The sequence below is a fragment of the Cynocephalus volans genome, chromosome 11 (assembly GCF_027409185.1).
Source record: "Cynocephalus volans isolate mCynVol1 chromosome 11, mCynVol1.pri, whole genome shotgun sequence".
Classification (NCBI taxonomy): domain Eukaryota; kingdom Metazoa; phylum Chordata; class Mammalia; order Dermoptera; family Cynocephalidae; genus Cynocephalus; species Cynocephalus volans.
In genome coordinates, this window is record NC_084470.1 from 70,890,341 (window position 1) to 70,912,733 (window position 22,393).

The window sequence follows — 22,393 nt, forward strand, 5'->3', positions numbered from 1 at the left end:
AGTAATCTTCTCATCACATTAAGCAGCAGATCCTCAGTCCATCTGTTTCTTTTCTTTTCCACAATTCCTACCCTGGTTCAAGCCGTCACCATCTCTGACTTCAGTCATTGCTGCAGATTCTTAAAAAGTTGTTCTTGCCCCGCTCCCACCCCGTTCACTCTATTCAGTAACCAAAGCTCTCTTTGAAACACATGAATTGCATTGCATTTTTCCTTTGCTTAAAATATTCCAGTGGTTTCCAATCATATGTTGCATAAACCCAGAGATCTTACAAAGATCTACAAGGCCCTAGTTGATCTGGCTTCTACCCCGTCCCCGCCAACTCCTATTTCCGTTGGCTTTTTCCTCTCTGCAGAATGTTCTTTCCCTGATTATCCCTTCTCTTGCCTCATTCCTTTCCTAATTCTACCCATTATAACATGGCCTGTGTTCTCCCCTCTCAGTCTCTTTCTTTCCTATTACCCAGGTTCATTTACTTCATACCACCCATCACTTTTTGAAATCATTTATTGATTTGTTTATTTCTTTATCAACTTGCTTCCCTTTCCCCCACCCCCATATGCTGCATAGAAGCATTTGGAGGAGAGAGGTCTGTCTGTCTGTTCACGGCTGAATCTCAGCTGCTAGTGAATACGGTCCCATAAAAGGATAAGCAGTAATACCTGTTAAGAAACCAACATTCTCGTATTGTTTCCTCATCTTGTGGGCACACTGGTTTGAATGGTAAGAAACTCTTAATTCCTGATAATGCAAACTTTTAATTCACTCATAAAAAGGATGTGTAAAGAAGCAAATCCTCCTCCCAAATTACCTCTTGTGTTAAGGATGTGAAAGACCCAAATAAATTAGTTACTCCCAAATAAACACATTCATCTGCTTGCCTCATGCTGCGAGGCTGAGGGTTAATCGTGCAGCTCAGAAAATGATCTTTTTAAGGTCTGTTCTTCCAGAGTGTTGCTCTTATATTAACAACCATTACATCTACATATTAAGACAGATTGTTCTAATTAGTCGATGAGGTCCAGGTTTTTGAGAGCTGTTAATATGTACATGAGCAATTACTGTAGCAGAATTAAAAGGCACGCCTTTGGGAATTTTAGATTGAGATTATCAGTTTCACTCATGAACTAAGGCAGAAGCTGTAAGAGTTGTGTGCTGTGGGTTCATTCACTGGAAGCTTCTCCAGTGTCTACACACAAAGGGTTACAAAGTTGCCAGATTCCTTTCCTTTTTCACACCCTCAGGCCATCTCAGACCAGTGCCTTCCTGTGTATTCGTTGAGAACTAGGCATTATGCTGAACGACTGGGAATTTCTTAGTGAACAAGACAAGCCCTTGATCTCATGGAACCTAAGAGAACAGAAGAGTAAATCTTCACCAGGATTTACATCAAAATCAAGTGTGCATTTTTTTTATTTTCCGAAACCAAATTCGAGTCATTTTCTCCATTCCTTATTACTGGTAAATGAAAGCAAGAACAGATACATTCAATTGACAGACTGTTTTTCCCTGTTCAAATAAAATACTGCATTTCTTTCACGTGAATGCCCAGGCTAATGGCAAATGCTAACCAGGGACCCGACTCATTCATATAATTCAGGGAGTATTTTTCAAAACCTTATTCCCTAAGCCCCTCTGGGGACCTCCTGAATCAGGTGTCAAGAAGTTAAAGATCTTCCCCATACTTGTATCAAAAATAAGTCCTGGGAGGAGGAATGTGTTCAGGAGATCTATTGTATCTTTTTTTTTTTTTGGCTTTTTCGTGACCGGCACTCAGCCAGTGAGCGCACTGGCCATTCCTATATAGGATCCGAACCCGCGGCGGGAGCGTCGCTGCCCTCCCAGCGCCGCACTCTCCCGAGTGTGCCACGGGCTCGGCCCAGGAGATCTATTGTAAGCGTGGTGATTATAGTTAATAACCATGTGTTGTATACTTGTAAAGGTTAATTCTAGGTGTCAGCTTGATTAGATTAAGGAATGCCACGAAACCTGGTGAAGCTATCCTTTTAGGTGTGTCCATGAGGGTGTTTCCAGCAGAGATTAGTATGAGAGCCTGAGTGGATTGGGTGGGAAAGATCTGCCCTCAGTGTGGGCAGGAACCATCCCATCCGCTGGGGGCCCGGAGAGAGAAAAAACAGAGAAAAAAGGTGAAGTCCTCTCACTATCCACTGGAGCTGGGATATACTCTTCTCTCCTGACCGTGGACACCAGAGCTCGAGCCTCTTCAGTTTTGGGGCTCCAGGACTTACACCAAAGACACCATCAGCTTCCCTGGTTTTGAGGCCTTCAGACTTGGGCTGAGCCATGCTACCAGCATGCAGTTTGCAGATGGCCTGTCGTGGGACTTTTCTTCACAATAGCGTGAGCTAATTCCCCTAATAAATCCCCTCTCAAATATTTATAACATATCCTATCGATTCTGTCTTTCTGGAGAACCCTGACTAATACAATACTTGAAAATTGCTGAGAGTAGATTTTAAAATGTTCCCATCACAAAAGAACTGGTAAGTATGTGAGGTAATGGATGTGTTATATAGCTTGATTTAGTCATTCTACAATGCATACATGTATCAAAACATCATGTATGCCATAAATACATGCAATTTTTATTTGTCAATTAAAAAAATTTAAACAAAACCAAAAAATAACTGTTGGGATAATAATGCTAGTAACCTTTTCAAAAAGTACTTATTGTGTATAGTTAGAGCACTCTGCATGTATTATGTCTTTTCATCATCACTTTTTAAAAACATTTTTTTCCATTAAAAACAGCTGTTAATAATCAATATCTCTATTTTTCAGATAAGAAAATTGAGGTAAAAGGGGTCATGTTAATAGGAATCTCCATGAGCCTAAAGTCATCTTGATAGAAATCAGTTAAGGAGCCTAGTAATCTGAGTTTAGGTGCCATTTTCTATTGATCATGGAGTGATCTGATACCTTTTTAAAAAAAAAAATACTCTTAGCATCGCAAACATAGCTTTGAATTATTCCAGTCAAACAGCTAATGGTCTGAAGCTAATTCCCTTATTTCTTCTTAACCATGGTTATTTTGTTTTCTATTTAATATAGGGAAAATAATGATAAAAATTTGCCTCTGTATCTCAGTTTACAGTTTTTTTGTTTTTTAAAATTTATATATTATTTTAATTCATCGATATACAATGTAGTTGATACTCATGTCCCTTTCCCGATTCTTCTTTCTCCCCTCCTAATCTCCCCTCCCACCCGTCAACATCATATCTGTTCACTTGTCATTTATTTGTGAGAGCTAAAAGTAAATAAATAAACAAATATACAAACCAATGGAGGTGGGGCGGAGAAGAAGACACAACAATCACAATTCCTTGAACTTGTTAAGACAAGTGATCTGTTACCATTTTGATTAATTTCCTTCCAGTATTTGGCAGGAGTGGGGGAGATATTAGTATGGTCAGTATCAAGATGAATGTGTCCACAGTCTGCTTTATCACTTCACTTATTGTGAATATTTTCCATATTTTGTTATATTTCTCAGTCTTTCAGAAATGAAATCTAATTTTCTTACTTATACCTTGCTGCATTCTACACATTTTTCACAATTAACACATATTACTTGAAAATCAGGAAAAAAAACCAAAAACAAAACAATGATTCTAAATTGATGCTATTTTCAAAACCTTATTTTTCTAAGTAAGAACAAGCATACAGGTAACATACAAAAGCATAAAAATAATTTTTTTCTCAAAGTGCAAATAGTTTGTAGTCTTGATTCTCAAAGTAATGTATGTTCGTTATAAAATAATTCAAACAATATATGAGTTAAACAGAGTACATGTTTTTGTTTGTTTGTTTGTTTGTTTTTGCAAAACATAACACTCCAGAAATGCCAATATGCTGTACTTAGTTTTACAAACTCATTTCCACTTACTGGATGATGGAAGTCTTTCATTGTCAGTAAGTAGCTATTTCCATCTACAGCTGGAAGCACAGTAGCTAAGCCAACAGCAAGTGCTTGCCAGGGGCTTCGCTCTGTTATTTTAATGCTGTGTAGCTGAGGCTCCAGAGCTGGATTGCTGGGGATCAAATCTAGTCACTGACACTTATCAAACTCTGTGACTGTGGGCATCTGTATAACCTGTCCCCTCATCTGTAAGCTGACATTTAATACTAATATCTACCTGATGAGGGTTCTTGTGGAAATTACAATTGCAATAAAGCACATATTTTAGTGTCACATAGTAGGTCATAGATACGTTTTTGCTTCTCTCCATGGTGTGGATGTAACATAATTTATTTTAGCCATCCATTATTAATGGATATTTTGGGTCTTTCCACTGGTCCATGTTACAAACATCACAGCTACGTAGATCATGTATGTGGGATAAACTCAGGTTCTCTAGGAGTCAGGCCTATGACATGAACGTGAAACTTAGGAATTGTCTAAAATGCTATTTGACTTTTTGACATTTGGGACTATAAGCCAGTATTAATCAGAACTTCTGACTTTTTTAGTAGAAGGTAGAGACCTTTGTTTGAAAAGGCCAGAAGTATGTATTTATATACATATGTGTGCTAAACCCTTTATGTTAAAGACACTGTCTTGAGCTTCACAACTTACTCATGAGCGAGAATTGGTGATCAGTTAGGATTTGATGTCCTGGATGTTTAATGTCAAGTGCACAATCTTTGTGTTACAGCTCTCTGTGTCTACCTTAACCTTCATGAGTTGAGAATGTTCAGGATGCTGTACTAAAAGTTGATTAGTTTAATATTATATGATATAACTTTATATATAAATTCTGAATCTGTCTATAGTAATAACTACTTTCCTTCACCAGCATGCAATATAAGGGTTTCTAATATAGGGCTAATAAACTTCCTGAAATTGTGTGTGAAATTTTGTGCATATTGGTACTTTTTTTTGGGGGGGGGGGTCATTCAGATTTTAGTATTACTTTTTGATTCCCTCTTCCCCCACCAACAGTAAAGTATCTGGAAAGAGAGAAACAGATTCTTTTTTGTATAAGACTAATATACAGGATATGAACAATTTCCATAAAATCTTATTCATAAACTCATTACTGGTCTCATGAATTTTCTAGAGTTGTGAAAACTCACAGTGAAGGCTGCTGTGACTTTCTACCAGCATCCTATGTGCAGGGACTATTGCTGTCTCTTTCTGTAACCTCAGTGCCCATATATGGTACCATATATGTTGTCAGTGTCCTATTTAAGTTTTTTGTTGAATAAAATAATGAATCCACTGTTCTTTATCTTAGTTAATTTCAACATACAAAGCATCTTCTAGGACAGTTTTTCAAGAACTAGATCACAAAATGTCTCTATCTTTTAGTCAAATCTAGTTCCAGTCCTGGCCCTTGGCACACTGATATTGGTACCAATATTTATTGATGGACATTTCATTTTGACATAAATGAGTGGCAGGCACAATGCTTGTCACCTTCTCTTTGCTCAGGAGAGGATAGAAAGTTCAGCAGGTCTTACCCAACAGGCTTTGTTCAATTTAAGTAGATTATGGTGTGAATGATGGAAGTAGAGATCAGAAATGGCAGGGAACTGGGATTTGAATAGGACCTTCAATTTATTTGACATACCTAATGTTCTTATGAATGGGGACGGAACCCTGGTTTTTGGTGATAGGTGGAAAGATTGGCCCAGGCTTGATAGAGTCTTGGGTGGATTAGTAAATCGATTTGCTAAGAGCTGGAATGATAATACCTTTTGGGTCTGAAATTCACCTAGCAATAGCTTAAGATAACAAACCTAGTGGCACTTGAATTTCAAAGGTATTTTGCACATGAGCTGGAAGTGGCTTCTACAGAAATAAAAGCTATTACTGCACTTTATTTAATAAAAATGTGTAATTGATTTCTTGGTGGTATATTGTTTACCTGAAGCCTTTTATTTTTCTTGACTTTTCTTCTTTTAAAATTTGTTCTTCAGCCTTACTGCATGTTTATTAAAATAATATAAAAAATAAATTCAAAATGAAATGAACTTATTACTTAAGAAAATACTTCACTAATTAATTAGATTAACCTTGAAAAACAGCTTAACTGCTACATATGTTGTGATTAAATTACCTGTTCTAAATAGTTTATTAAAATAGGAAAAAAAGTAACAGTGCATATTATCTAGTCAGTGAACTATCCATCTGCATTATATTTAAACATGTCCTCGAATCATCCTCATTTAAATATGTTAATGAGCAGACATTGTGGTTCTCCCCCTCATAATAATAACATTAGGAAATCAAAATTTTTCCTTGGCTAAAGAATTATGATATTTACCTAAACTGTCCATTGGCATTATTAATACAAATGTATATCTCCCTGCTGTGTAGCCATTTGGAAAATTCTGCCAAAGACCCTGTTTCTTCCAGTTCTTTTACATTTTCTTGCTGGGATTTCTCTAACCATTTTTCTTCTAAAGTTGTCAGTAAGTGGTCCCTCTGGCTTGGAATATTTCTTATTGCTGTGTAGTCCTCCACATATTATTTTTGAATGTGCATTACATTCTGCTCTATTCAACATCCCTGTTCACTCCTAAACAAACAAACAAAAAATCTTTTCCACACACGGTTACCAAAAATAGCTAAACTTCCCAAAACTTAGATGTATCAAAAATCTGCCTTCTTTACTGATATGGAAATCCTGGGAGATTGACTGTTCTCAGATATCCCAGGGCCAACTTTGGCAATGCCAACTCTTGAATATGAAGAAATTAAAACCTATCCTGCTCTGTGGTAAATGTTAAAGAAGGTATTGGTTGTAATAGTGGTTTGGAACATAGTAAACCCTGTGTTAATGTCAGGTTTATCAGATACTAATAAGATTACAAGATACTGTGCAATAATCCTTTAATAACAGTGTTATTAACACATTACTGTTGGGAAATACTTGAATCCTCAATGACAAGTTTATCTTAGGACATATCCTAGTTGTTTTCTCAGACAAGAAGGGATTCAGAGAAGCCTAGCTTTCAGTCATTATTGGAAAGACAAATAAGACTGTTTGAAAGTGTCTGTTTAGTGGTTGCCAACTATTTTCTTTTTTAAAAAAATTTAATAACTTTTTTTAAATTTGAAAAAAAGATTAACACCCACAAAAAGGTCGTGTCTTTATGGTGTAGTACATAATGTTTTGATATGGGCATACATTGTACGATGGCTAAGTCAAGCTAATTAACGTATGCATTGCCAGCTCTTTTCTGGACACCCAGTTTCATCCTTTTTCAAATCCTTTTTGCCCTAATACTTTGGTTTAAGCCAACCTGGTTGGTAGTAAGGAATGTATTTTTATTTCTTCCAAGAGGCTGTTACAGAATCCCTGTCTTTTCACTTTTCCGTGATTTAATTTATTTTGGCAATAGTTGAAAGATGATGAAAGTTCATTAGTTAACCTTTTTGGGGTTTTTGCTGTAAAAGGTATAGTACATATGCTTATTAATGCCAGGCAACTTCAAAAGTATATTTGGCACTGTTACTGTCGTTAGCTGATTGTGATTCTCCATTTCATCAAACTTAGGTAGTCTGCACTACCTGTAATTACACAGAGATAAAATGGTAAGTGGAGTCACATCAGAGCTCATCTGAGTTCCACCGGCTGTGGGTGGATTTTCCAGCTAATTCACGTCTCTGTATAATCATTTTGGCCATTTCACCATTTTGTTACCCTTTAGATCGTGGGTTTTTTAAGAAAGTAAAATATTTTGGATGCAAGTCTTTTTTCTGTAACCTCTAACACATTATCTGATAGATAAGGATTGATCAATTAATGAATTAATTTAAACTCAGTAGATCTGACAAATGCTTTAGTCTTAATTTATAGTACTGGGGTTAGGATCATTAAGTAGGACTTTTGTTTCGTCGGTTTTGACATGAGATTTTCCAATTTGCCATTATCAGATAATGGGAAGTTATTTACCACATTTTCAGTAATAATCTATCTTTAAAAGCAGGTTGTTACCTCTGTCGTGTTGACCTAATCTTAGCAATTTCTTGTTGTTTATAAGAGTCATTATCCAGGAGTGTGAAAGTTACACCTGTGACCCCAGTTAGAAGGGAGATCTTTATGTAATAGGCTGGGAGTTGGACCAGAAGGTTCTCATATGTGGGCAGTGAAGTCAGAGTTAGACGCTGTAACAGGGAGTGGGATGAAACACTGAAACTTTTTAATATGTAGTGCCTTAGCTGTCACTACCCACCTCTGCACTCAGGAGATGAACTTATTGTAAAAAACAAAAATTATAGGTCTGAATGCATATATATATAGCAGCATGCATATTCTTGATGCAGATGTGTTCATGTTACTATGGGGAACTTTGCTTTTATGTTCTGCTTTGGTATTTGAGAATTTTATTTTGCAACCTTAGCAGAAGGACTCAGAAAGTTTGGTGTTTGTGTTCCTCTATCTACAATTATTTTTGAGGAATTCTCAATGTAATGTGATGGAAAAACCATTTTTCCAGTTCTTTTGATGACTATTTTTCTTTTTTCACAGTAACCAAATTTTCATCAATTATTTTTTTAAATAGAGTTAATTAGGACCTCAAAAGGGTTCCAAGATTTTGTGGTAATCTTTTTCCCTTGAATTCTTTTCATGTGACCTCAGTTGTTTTAATGATTTTCCTCTTAAGAATTTATCCTTAAAAATCATCAAGTTTCGGAACAATTCTCTTGTGAATTTGTGTAAAAATTATAAATGTTTTAGCATAAAGGCACAATAAAAAATCTAATTGGAAAAAATTTTTGGGCTAGGCTATGTGTAGTCATCAGTGATGACCTAACTAACTTTTATCAGAGTAAGAAGAGAAAATCTCTAGCAGTCACTTCCTCAAGTATTGGCTTCTAGAAGGCAAGACCATTTTTATATTCTTTCTCATATTTTACTGATACATTTGTAATTGCAAGTTTTTCAAAAGGTTAATAGAAATTACAATGCTTTATTGTCATGATGCTTAAATGATTTCCTTTTCAATAAAGGGTATGTTATTAAAGAGAAAAATGATTTTGCAACCCATGCATTAAAATATGCAATGCCATCTGTCTTAAGGCTGGGTAATCAATGGTGTAAGTGAAGCCAGTTTATTTCTCATAGATTTACTAGTGTCGCTGCATAAATAGCCATAATGGAATTGATTTCTTAGGGCTGAAGCAGCTTTTATCACATACAAGGGTTTGCTGATGACTGTATTAAATATTGGCTTTTGATTAGTCTTAGTCTTTCTTGGATACAGAGGGTTTCAAAAACTTCATGCTTGGGCCGAGCCCGTGGCGCACTCGGGAGAGTGCGGCGCTGGGAGCGCGGCGACGCTCCCGCCGCGGGTTCGGATCCTGTATAGGAATGGCCGGTGCACTGACTGGCTGAGTGCCGGTCACGAAAAAGATGGGGGAAAAAAAAAAAAAAACAACTTCATGCTTAAAGATTGAAAATGGAATATTTTTGACATTCACATATTTTTTATATTAGCTACTTGTCCTTGCTTTTTACTTCCCTGACAAGTCCTTATGTTCTGTGTCTCTTGTCTTTTCTGTATCGCAGTAAAATATTACAGTGACCATGGGCACCTCCTCTGTGCCCATCTCAGAGGCACAAAGAATAATGTGGTGACTTAGAGCATGAGATTTGAACTCAGACATGTGTGCCTAGGATTGAATGCCAGCCCCTTCGCTCCTACCTGCATGACCTGGGCATGTAACCTTACTTCTGCAAGTCTCAGTTTTCTCATCTTAAAAATAGGTGTAAAAAATCCTTCTCAGAAGATTATTGTGTAGAACAAAACAAATACTATGTTGACAGTACTTGGCAAGGTAGGCACAATTGGACAAATAAATGGTAGCAATTATTATTATTCTCTGCTCTTATTATTATTATTACTACTACTGAATCAAAGCAAGACTCTTTTATAGTAACCATGTAAAGTCAGCATAGGTTTTCTCTGAGGAAAAGGGTGACTTACTATTTAACATCTTTCCCCCGCCTTTTACCATATTACCCCCAACCCCGTGGCTTTTTAATAGGGCACATTGAGGATGAAGTTCATTATACTCATCTAAAATGGTTTTTCTGCAAATGATTTTTTAAAAATCACTAATTAATAGGGCAGAGAAAACCCACCTTCTGGGTAGATCTATCTTCAAAGAATGTCGTGAGGGTAAGGAGGTCTGTGTTCCACCTAGTGCCCTAACTGTCCCCAGAACTCATTCCCTTAAGCTAACCCTCTGCCTACACTCTATTCCAATTCTGGTGATAGAAAGTGGTTGCTACAGCATTCCTTCTGCCATCCCACCCTCCCCGCAAAAATGCAGTGGGCTGTGTCAGGGTAAGTCAGCTCCTCTCATACCCCATTTGGCAGCCAGAGTCTTAGATGTTCAGTATCCTGGCGAAAGCAAGTGTCTGCTTAAAAATAATTTGTCACCTACCTGAAAAAGCCTCTACACCATGCTAAATCTAATTTCTGCAAATATTTTCAAGGTCCGAATTGTGTTTCAAACCAAGCAGCTGACAAAAATTTACCTGTAGGCAGTTTAATCAGATTTTAACCTAGTCAGAAGTCTAGCCAAAGAAATAAACTTCCTTCATGAACACAGATTTCCAAATCCATCAAAAAATGTGCCCCAGAGCCAGTGTGATTTTTTTTTTTTTTTAAAGGATTTGCTAAATGATCACCCAGGAAATGTGTGTTTTCATCTATAGGACAAGGCCAGGGGTTAGGAAGAAAGGCACTTTTTTGTGTTTCAGTAAGTAATTTTCCTTGTTATAATAAAAAATCACATCACTTGTTGGAAATCTGCTTGGTGCCCAAATGCTCTGGGCAAGTGTTTGCAACTCGTGATTATTTATTCCCCAGATCTTTTTAGATGTGTTATGTGTGAATCAGCCCAGCCTGCATTTAGGGCTTGAAAAATGTTCTTTAGGATTCCTGGTATCAAAGCATCCATTAATTACTGAAAGGATAAGACAGTGGTTTACTGGAAGTCAGAATCTGCATGTTTTTTGTTCTGAAGGGGAGAAGAGGAGTCTTCGGTAGAAAGGAGAGCCACTTTAAAAGATAACCTTTTAAGATCCTGTTGAAAAATATGCATTTTTTTTTTATCATAAAGAGTTCTTTCAAAATGATCATTCTGTGGTGTCATCCACATTACACTGGAAAATATTCTTGTGTTTCTGGCAACGATACACTAATTACTGCCTATACATTTTTAATAGTTTAATCTGTCCTATTCTAGGAGAGGAGTGATTCTGATTCCAAACAAAACTGAAATGCATGACCAAACACATTGTCAAATGTGTGGTTTCATTAAATCCTGTTGTTAATTCAGTCAGAAGAAAATTGTTTAGTTCCAACCAGGAACAGGAGTGCTGAGGTATTATCACTGCATTTCTGAATACGCACGTAGCTTACATCCCTAGTCAATCCTTGCTACCATATTATGTTATGTTGCATGTTGGCCATCAAGAAGGAAGTCAGGTCACAATCTGAAAGCAGAACGTTGTCATCCCTGCTTTGTTACTCCTGGGTTGTGCATGACAGAAACCCACTGAAGTCAGGTTAAACGTGAAAGAATAGTTTATTATAAAGAGTGTCTCATGGAACTCATGGGCACAGATGTGGCTAGAAAGGGGGTGGAAAGTAGACACAGCCTTTTTTTTTTTTATATATTTGCAGTTTCTGTTGGTATCTTCATGGTTTCTTTCTTCTTCTGCTATAAATAGGTTCTCTCAGTCAATATCATGTGGTCTCATTCCTGAAACTTCTTGAATTTGAAGGTTATGGGTTGATACTCAATGACAGTCCTTTGGCCCTAATGCCAAAGACCCAAGAAAGACAACCTGGTTGGCCCATCTTAGGTCAGGTGGTTCATAACTGGTCTGGTTGGCTATGGCCTTGGAGGACAAAACAAACACAGCAGATAGGAGCATATACCTGTGATCCCCTGAGTGGGTGTCTCTAGAGAAAAGGGGAGAAGTTTCCCTGAAAGTCCTTTCTCACACAATAAATTTTTTATTCTGAATTCTGAAAGGCCAGATGCACGTGAGCCAGCATCAAATCTCAAGAGTAGTGGTCTTGCAAGAACTCTCCGTGTATCATCTGGGCACAGGCTGGCATCTGAAGCAAGCAGGACTGACAGAGGTCTGACTTAGAGTCTGTTTGGCGACCCTGCTTACCTCTTTCTCACAAATGCATCTCTCACTTTCACAAGCTTCAAAATTTGCCTCCCAGAACAGAAGAGAAAGGTATCTATTATTCAAAGATGGGCTCATTATCAAAAGGTGACTGGGGGTGTTCTCTCTGCAATTCACATTCCTAGCACGCCCTGAGAAACTGCTAAAACACTAGATATTATTTATGAACGAGTCAAAATAGCAGCATGTCCTCTGAAGAGATGCTTGGGTTATTTATTTTTTAATTTATCCATCTCCACTGGTAAACCTACCATCTGGATGCTGTCCACATTTAAAAAACACATAAATTAAAACCTAAGGAAAATTGACTATAACACAAGTGACCTTCAAACCCCCTCTTATCCCAGCCAACCATTTCCCATTTTAAATGTACTGCAAGGAGAAATAGGCACACACACTGATGTACCTGCTCCTGTTTAGTCGGTGAGATCAGGTCTTCCTTCATAAGACCTTGGATTTACTTTAAACTTTGTATTATAAGGGAGGATAAAGTGGAAATTTTGAATACCATGCAAGAGTGACGTTCCTAAAATAATGCATTGCATTTCATATTGCCTGGCCACCTTCCACCTGTCACAAGACACTGTCCAGTCTGATCTTCCAACTTGCATTTTCTGGCTCTGGTTGAATGACTTCATAAATAGCTTTCATGATTATCCCTACGTGCTCTTAAAGGATATGGGTTTGATGAATAAATATATTGTTTACAATTTGCCTCTTTCATTGTGTATCCTGACTTGAACAAGTTTTAAATTGCATGAGGCTTTTAGTGAAATCATGTATATCCAAACACAGGTTTAACTTTATGTAGATAAGTGTCTAACATGTACACTCAGTTTTAAAGCAATGGAGAAATTTTCCCTGCAGTTACTTTCTGCATTTTTTGAACTAAGGTCATATTGACACATTACCAAAATTTTTAAAAGCTTAGTTTATTTTTTTAAAAGCCTGTTGTTATTGATGTTTATCTGGCATCCTAATGTCAACCTGTCAAATTTCTCATAAATTAGTTGCTTGTAAAAACAGCCTAATTAAAATATTGCTTTAGGGAAATTTTAGAGGTAGGGAGGAGGACAAAATATACATAAGACTAATTCGTATTTTTAATAGCTAGTGCAACATTTCTATAAATTAAATTTTTTAGCCGAGGCATTTATTGTAGATTTGCGGTTATGTGGGTATTAGTCAGCCTGAGCGTGTTTCATAATTACGAGTAAAGGGATTCAAGCTTTTACTGGAGATGCCGTCATCGATCAGTTAGTTGACCAGCAAGTGAGTATTGAGAAGGTGTAGGTCTTGGGGTGGTGGGGGATTCATAAGTCATAAAATCCAGTTTGGGAGGCGAGATGCACCGATGAACTCTGATGAGATTAATTGTGCAAAAAACTGAACAAGGCAGGGAATTGCCATTGACTCCATTTGGGATGAAGTCTGATTCACTCTGGAACTGGACAGGAACTTACACTGACCCCCACTGCCTGTGTAGCACTTAGTCTACAGGTAGTATTGAGCACTAACTATATACCAGTCTATGTGCTAGATGAATGAGGCAGAACTAGTACCCTAAGTGCAGTTATAGTACAACAGGTGACCTACAGGCTACATTGGAAGACAATGAGATGAGTAACTTATCTAGCCTTGAAGCTCTGGGACTATTTCCTGAGAAAAGTTATAAATTCCCTGAAACCTAAAAAATGCAGAGGAGATGGACAGAGGAATCTGGGAAAAGGTGTGTTCCAAAGAATACCATGTCAAGGCCCAGAGTTTAGGGAGAGAATGGCACATTTGAGGAAGAAGTCCCAGATGGCTGATGGACAGAGTTAAAGATTAGCATTGATAAGAGAGAAGGCTGGAGAGACAGGGGATATGACAGTAATGAGTTTGGATTTTATGCTAAGGGTAATGACAGTCCTTTAAAGTGTTCTGAAGAAGGAAGTAGCGTGATTAGAGTTATGTATTAGGTAGATGACTGGGGCGCGGTGTAGACTCTGATGGATTGAGGAATCCTGCAGTCTGAAGTCACCTTGGGAGGCTCTTAAAGTAACACAGCTCAGTGCTGATGGTTACTTATTTAGATCCAACTGGAGACAGGGGCCAGGGAAAGTGGACTGATTTAAAGGATATTTGGCAAATGAGGCTGACAAGTCTTGACGTTGGATGTTCAGAGAGGATAGAGAGAGATGATGTCAAGGTTTTTGCTTTATTCAGCTGGGTCCAAAGTGGTACCCCATTGAGACAGTAAGCCCTGTGGAAGGGGTGGGCTTTGGAGAAAGAGGATGAATTCTGTTTTAGACCTACATGGGGATATCCAGTTGGAGATGTCTAAGAAACCAATTGATTAGATGGATCTGCCACTCAGGAGACAAGTCAGAACTGGAAATGAAGATTTGGAAGGTGTGGCACATAGAAATGAATGCCTTAGGGCTGATGATAGTGACTCAGGACAGTTGGATTGAGTGTGGTGTGAGTTACATCTCCCCCTGAGCTGGGAGTTACACCAGCCTTTAGGACGCACCTAGAGGAAGGGGGGCAGGGACTGCAGAGAACACTGAGATGCAATAGCCAAGAAGTAGAAGGAAAACCTGTGCTCACAGAAACCAAGGGACTCCTTTGCTTTGAGAAATGCAGGAGTAGTCAGTAGTGCCAGATATTCTCTCAAAGGCATGTGGGGATAGGACTGAAATGGAATTCAGCTACAGGAAAGCTTATTGGTGACCTTTCCCTAAACAATTGCTTTCCATGTAGTCAATACGGATTCGAATAAAAATATTCATCACACCATTTGCTGAACAAACCTGAATACTGAATATACTGTTATAAGAAATTCTGAAGTTTCCAGTGGCTGAACTGGCAACCCCAGTAGAGCCTTTGTGGCCAGGAAGGAATGAAACAACTGGACTTTATTGAAGAGCATTCCAATTTTACAAAAGTATTGAAGGAAGGAGGGAAGCAACAAATCTGATTTAGTGAAGACATTTTCCTTGACAGCAAGATTTACTCCTGGGTTATAAATTTGCCGTGATCGAGACTAAAATGCAGTGAAAGTTAAATTTCACCTATATCTCATTCAACGCCTAACGTGATTTAAATGACAAGATTTCAGAAGTGACATGTAGCCTTGGATCTAAATATATTTTTTATGGCTGGAAATTTTAATTTCAGATCAGTGAAAAATCATGACGCCTCTTCATGTGTAAGAGACTTAAAGAGTGCAGTGTTAGGCCCGTGCAGATGGTTTTGTCAGGCAGAACTATTAATGCTAAGGGGAATCAGATGGCAGAATTTGCACAAGCTTATCTCTAAATTTGCTCCCACAAGATAATATTGAAATGGTTGAATGACTGACCTAGTTTTAAGATAGAGACACGATGAGTTCATCTTGTTTTAAATCTCATATTGGATGTTCAATTTGCCTGTGACATGCTGGTGTGGGTGCCCTATAAAAGTATTATATGTGCATGGCCCAGCTCCTGCCTCCCACCCCTGCTGCATTTGGAAATACTCTTTCCCTTATTCTCTGTCTGCAGCATCAGTGACCTTCTTCCTTCAAAAGGCCTTGTCTCTTCCTGCCTCAGGACCTTTGAACCTACTCTCCTGGCTTGTCCTACCTCTGAGCAGACTCCTCATTTTTTAAAGTCAGTTCAAATGTAACTGTTGTTGGAAGCCTTTTTTCATTTCCTTGCTGAGGTCTCGCCTCCCTGTTTTCTCCTCTCATTGTCCTCTGTACTTCTTTTAGTGAATGCAAATTGGGAAGGAAGAGAATTCAGGAACTCCCACCATGACTACTCTTTTGAGGTTTCCAGAAACTCTTCTTGTTAACTGATGATTCTCGTAGAGAAAATGATAATACAAGTTAATGTTTATTGAGTGCTATGTGCTAAGCATATGGGTTATTTTAATTCTCACAGGAAACCGTTGATGTTGGTATTATCTTTGTGCATATTATACAAGGAAACTGAGGTACAAAGATACTAAGTCACTAGCCATGCATCGTGTATTACTCAGCTAGTAAATACAGTGAGTAGTGTTGATACAGCTCAAGACCTTCTTGGAATCTTTTTGAAAGGCAGCTTCTCAAAGCCATGTGTTGAGTTTGCTGGTAGAATGTCTTTCAAACCCTTCTCTTTTGTAGTCTTCCTAGTTTGTCAGTTATAGTTAGTGATAGATATTAAAATTCTGAATAGTTGGTGTACATTTCTGTGTTCTGAAGGTTATTAGTATAGTCAGGTGACTGAGAGAAAGGAATTACAGCAGTCCTAAGTCAGCATCCCCCCCACCCAAAAGAAAGTTTAAAGGTGTCCTGCTAGCAGAAGAAAACCATGAATGGCTAAAAAATAAATAAAATGAGGGCCGACCCTGTGACTCACTCGGGAGAGTGCGGCGCTGGGAGCGCAGCGGCGCTGGGAGCGCTGAGGCCGTGGGTTCGGATCCTATATAGGGGTGGCCAGTGCGCTCACTGGCTGAGCGCAGTGCGGACGACATCAAGCCGAGGGTTATGATCCCCTTACCGGTCACAAAAATTAAAAGTAAAATAAATAAAATAAAATCAAAGCCATGGCTGTGATGGGTTTTCTGTGGGATTCTCTGCAGTAGACCTGGCCACCATGACACCCAGTCACTGGAGGTGTAGTTTCGATAAATGTTTTGGGAGGCAATATCACTCTATTACTTTTAAATTAACTTAGTCTGTGAGGCTGTCCTTATCCATGGCTCCTTCTTGGGGAGCAGGACTGTGCCGTATTGATTCAAGTGATGGATGAGAGTATCAGACGTTCTGAGGCAGGATAGGAGCCCTGGGCGCACAGGGGGCTCCACTGAGCAAGACCCCTAAGCCTCTGAGCCACTAGATTAGGGAACAGCAAAACCCTGGGGAAAATTTAAAGTTAAAATGTGGACAGCAAGGCTCTGCTTTGGGCTTGAAGATGACACTGTTTTCAGACTCTGCATTTGGGGACTGTTTTCTCCAAGTAAAAGCCAAAGCTAGAAGAGAGTGATTTGATTTCATGGTCATGAGGCAAAGCTGATATTTCAAAAACCTTAGTATTACCTGGAGACAGGGGGATAGCTCCTTCAAACGTAAAAGCTGATCAGGAAGGTTGCCATTCAGCTTTCAGGCCCTGAAAAACGAATGGGGTGGGGTGGAGTGAGAACGTGTGAAGATTCTTCCAGGACATTTCAGAGTGATTGTAACAACAACGCATTAAAGTGTCAGTAGGCGAAATGATTAATTGAATTTGCCTTCACTTTTCTCGTTTATTTGCTTTTGGTCCTGTCCTCACTATCCGCTATTTAAAAAATACAAGTAGTCCTGTTCTGCCCAGTGTGTAGCACTCTCTCTGAAATCCTTAATTATTGCAAAGTGACATATATGAAACCTTGCCACTGACATTCATAGACTTATAATCCTACTCCTTCAATTGCTTTATTAATGCTTTGGCTTTCAGCATAAAAGCCAGCACATTGAAAACCACAGAAAATTTCTGATTATGACAATGACATTTATCATTCTCTAATGGAGGAGCTGTAGCTTCTAGATGGAAAGTTGGCGGGTGCATCTAATGCAAAATTCCTCATTTTAAATGCAGTCCTTGCTGAGAGTAGCTGTTCTCCCAGGTGCTGGAAAATACTTAAGCCTCACACAGTTGTAGGCTCATGTCCAGCAATTGGTGGGAGCCTTGTTCATTCTTTTTTTTTTTTTTTTTTTTTTTACTAATAAAAAAAATTGTATTTACTTACAAGCATTCAGAATGTCAACAAAACAGCTGCAACTTTTTTGTTTCGCAATTACAGAGTGGTATTCAGTTAACAGAACAACAATTATTTCATATAAGCTGCATCAGAGACAACTGAAGATGAAAAAACTACCATCCCCATATATAACTAATTTGTGCTGTGCACCAACAAGAACCTGCTTTAAATTTCCATGCCAATTTACAACCCCCATACTGTACCAGGCAAGGTTAGTGGCTATTGAAAATACCACCAGGACAGGGCTATCTAAAGACACATTCGGTAGTGTGTTAACTATACAAAAAAAGACACTGTACAGTTTAAAAACAAATCTTACACAGCCTTACATTTCAGTTTTTTTCTTTAAAAGGAGTGAGTTGTGTACATGGGGTTAAATGCTTTATAGACAAGAAAAAAAACTGTGCTAGAACCAACTTATTCATCATCATCATCTTCCTCTTCCTCTTCATCTTCTTCGTCTTCCTCTTCCTCCTCATCCTCTTCATCCTCGTCGTCTTCCTCCTCTTCCTTCTTTTTCTTGCTTTTTTCAGCCTTGACAACTCCCTTTTTTGCTGCATCAGGCTTTCCTTTAGCTTGGTATGCAGCAATATCCTTTTCATATTTTTCCTTCAGTTTAGCCGCCTTCTTTTCATAAGGCTGCTTATCATCTGCAGCAGTGTTGTTCCACATCTCTCCCAGTTTCTTTGCAACATCGCCAATGGATAGGCTGGGATGCTCTCCTTTGATTTTGGGGCGATACTCAGAACAGAACAAGAAAAAGGCCGAAGGAGGCCTCTTGGGTGCATTGGGATCCTTGAACTTCTTTTTTGTTTCCCCTTTAGGAGGGATATAGGTTTTCATTTCTCTTTCATAACGGGCCTTGTCCGCCTTTGCCATGTCTTCAAATTTTCCTTTCTCTTTAGCAGACATGGTCTTCCACCTCTCTGAGCACTTCTTAGAAAACTCTGAGAAGTTGACTGAAGCATCTGGGTGCTTCTTCTTGTGCTCCTCCCGACAAGTTTGCACAAAGAATGCATATGATGACATTTTGCCTCTCGGCTTCTTAGGATCTCCTTTGCCCATGTTTAGTTATTTTTCCTCAGCGAGGCACAGAGTCGCCCAGTGCCCGTCCGGCTCTCACTTGCCCCGGCGCTGTCTCTCAGCCTTGTTCATTCTTAACTATGCAGTATTACCCACTTCATCTGAGGGGGATACATTCCAAGACCTCCCATGGATGCCTTAAACCACAGATAGTACCTATATATATATACTATGTTCTTTTCTGTACATACAAATCTATGATATGTTTAATTTATAAATTATGCAGAGTACAAGATAAACAACCAGAACTAATAATAGAACAATTATAAGAGTTTACTGTAATGAAAGTTATGTGAATGTGGTCTCTCTCTCCTCCTCTGTCTCAAAACATCTTCTTATACTGTACCACAGGTAATGGAAAGGGAATCCATGGACGAGGAAGGACTCCTACAGGTTTTATGGGTGAACAATTGGTGTTATATTTATATTCAGTGATGTATCCAACACAGTATCATGTACTTTCTATGTGCCAAGCCCTGCTGTAGCACTTGGAATGTATCAGTGAACAGAAAAAAATTCTTGCCAGCATGGAGCTTACATTCTAGCAAGGTAGACAGGCCAAAAACATTATAAATAATTGCATGTTATAGTTGTATGTTATATATATACATTATATATAATTGTATGTTATATATTTTTATTGTATGTTATATATAATTGTATGTTACATATACACATTCTAAATAATTAAAATGTTAGAAGGTGAAAAGTACTTTGGAAAAAAATAGTGTACATTAAGGGAAATCAGTCAGGCCAAGAATTTGTTGGGGGTGTGGGTTACAGCTTAACAGGCCTCATTAAGAATGTGACATTTAAGCAAAGCCTTGAAGGAGGTAAGTCTCATTTGGAATTTCTAGAACTCCACAGGAATTACAAATTAGAATTGTCTACAAAAAAGAATACATATTGGAGAAAAATAAATCCTCTGTTTTTGCAAACTAGAAATGTTTTCCCCTTTCCTCCACCCCAACTTCTGAGTCTTTTCTTCTTCTGTCCTAGCCCTGGCATTATTTGGAGACAGTGGCCAACCCTCCTGCCACTCCTCACTTTAATGGGAATAAGATTGAATGAGGAAAATTCAGAATGTGATTTTTGTGTGTGACTCTTACAGTTTGTCATGAAATCCATTCAAGAGTTAAACAAGTCAAGGGTGCTGGTTTCAGGCATAGTTTCGCCTCACTTTTATTGGCACTTGATGTAATTCACTGACCTGAATCAGTTCTAATGGTTCACTTATATATGCAACTTCTTGGGAAGGAAAAAGATAAAAATGTCCCTGGAGTAATTTAACTGAGATTTTGGTCCAAAAGGAAACAGTGTAAATAAACAGCCAGAAAAGCAGTAGCTAAGGCGATGTGCTGTGGAACAAGCCAGAGGACAAATGCTGGGTAATTTGTACCATCCTCTGATTAAATGCCATGAGCAAATCATCTGGGCCTCGGGGGCATAATCCATTCCTCTTTGCTGTAGCTGTGGTATGACACACGCCTGTGCATAGCTCTACATTCAGATAATTCGATCGCCACCGCTTCCTGCCTCCTCTGCACCACACACGCAGTGTTCCCTAATGCACAGAAGCCAGTAACAGTAATTAATTAATAGTAATAATCTTTGAGTGCATTATCTAATCTCACAGTAATCTTATCCGAGAAGTGTTTATTTTATCCACAGTTTACAGATGTGGAAACAGAGGCCAGGAGGGGTTAAACTGGTGATGCCCGGCACTTGCAGCTAGTTAAGAAAGTGATAGGGTTTGGGGTGGGAACCCAGGCAGTCTGGACCCAGAGGTCATATAAGGATAACTCAGTCATATATAAATAAGTTGGGGTTTTTCCTTCCTTCCTTCCTTCCTTCCTTCCTTCCTTCCTTCCTTCCTTCCTTCCTTCCTTCCTTCCTTCCTTCCTTCCTTCCTTCCTCCCTCCCTCCCTCCCTCCCTCCCTCCCTCCCTCCCTCCCTCCCTCCCTCTCTCCCTCCCTCCCACAGGTCTGAAGACTGAGCCACAGGAGAGATGCAGTCCTTTGGACTCCTCTGAAATTTCTATAGCATTCATTCATATCTTGGAAGCATTTAGAGTGAAGCTACCAAGAGAATTTAAGAATGCAACAAATCAGTCATTTTATTGACATGGTGCCAGGTTATAGGATTGATGGAATTTGTCTCTCGATGTTGTGCTTCCTGATTGGCTACATGGACATCTCCAGTTTTCACTTCTTACCTTTAATCTACCTCTCTCTGCCTATGTGTCCTGTGCTTTTTAGGATGTTTAACAGCATCACTGGACTCCATACACCAGCTGCCAGTAGCAGCCCCCTGTAAGTTGTGACAATCAAAATGTCTTCAGGCATTTCCAGATGTCCCCTGAGGGGCAAAATCACTCCTATTTTGGAAGCTGTGGCCCAGGTGCTCAGATTATACAGACCTGCTCTGGTGTGCCAAAATCAAACGCTTCATCTTCTGTTACATTTCTAGTCCATCTAGGAACTGTTCAGCTGTGGCTGAGTATATTACTCTGCTCCAACTGACATAACAACCTACCACAGATGGGGTGGCTTACACAAGAGAAATTTATTTCTGACAGTTCTGGAGTCTAGAAAGTCCAAGGTCAAGGTGCAGGCAAAGTAGGTTTCATTCTGAGGGCTCTCCTCTTCTTTTGCGCATGTGTAGAGAGAGAGCAAGCTCCCTGGTATCTCTTCTTAGAAGGGCACTAATCCCATCGTGAGGGCCCCAACCCCATGACCTCATTTAACCCTAATTCCTTCCCATCACATTAAGGGCTAGGGCTTCAACATATGAATTTGGGGAGGGGAGTGAGGCAGAAACATTCAGTCCATAACACTACACTGAGCCTTGGTAGTTGGAAGGATAAAGAAAAATAGACCAGAGTTTACTCATGTTCCAGCATTATTATTTGGACAAGTTATTTAACCTTTTTTTTTTTTTTCCCTATGTCCTGACCTGCTAAATGGGGATAAAACTATTTGCCTCATGGGTTTCTTTTGGAAATTAAATGGAATGATCTATCCCAATCTGTGTAATTTTTAACGAAAGAAATTTTTGTTCTTCCTACCCTTAGTGGGTAATATAGGCTCACCTTCAAACTTAGAAAAACATGCTATAATAAAAGTTTGTAGCACTTGCTATGGTCTTGGCAAAGCATTTGATTAAATGTACTATAATTTATCCAAGAATAGCTTATATGAGCAGTTTTGCTTTATTTCTTAGTGACCACAATTGTCACAACCCAAATAAGGTAGAGTTGTGTGGAAATATATATAAATATTAGAGAGAGAGATTTTTAAAAAAACAAAACAGAGAAGTGTTTATATGTACAAGTTAAATTTTTTAAAAAAATTTAAGCTAGTAAGAAACTT

At 38.7% G+C, this 22,393-nt stretch overlaps 2 protein-coding genes and 1 non-coding gene across 3 annotated transcripts in view; 1 reads left to right on the forward strand and 2 right to left on the reverse strand.

The window, feature by feature from the left end:
* The window catches only part of LOC134390120 (receptor-type tyrosine-protein phosphatase gamma-like), a 228,059-nt gene that overhangs the window by 30,607 nt on the left and 175,059 nt on the right, over positions 1–22,393 (forward strand). The gene's annotated exons all lie outside the window — the stretch shown is intronic.
* Positions 18,315–19,004, reverse strand: LOC134391381 (high mobility group protein B1-like). The gene has a single exon (XM_063115447.1). It carries the CDS (start codon positions 19,002–19,004, stop codon positions 18,357–18,359), a length of 648 nt encoding a protein of 215 aa, XP_062971517.1. The 3' UTR covers positions 18,315–18,356.
* Positions 20,998–21,125, reverse strand: LOC134391425 (small nucleolar RNA SNORA14). The gene has a single exon (XR_010024965.1). It is a non-coding gene; the product is annotated as a small nucleolar RNA SNORA14 (small nucleolar RNA).

Coding starts and splice junctions, on each gene's coding strand:
- LOC134391381 (XM_063115447.1), bottom strand. CDS start 19,004: ATGGGCAAAGGAGATCCTAAGAAGCCGAGAGGCAAAATGTCATCATAT.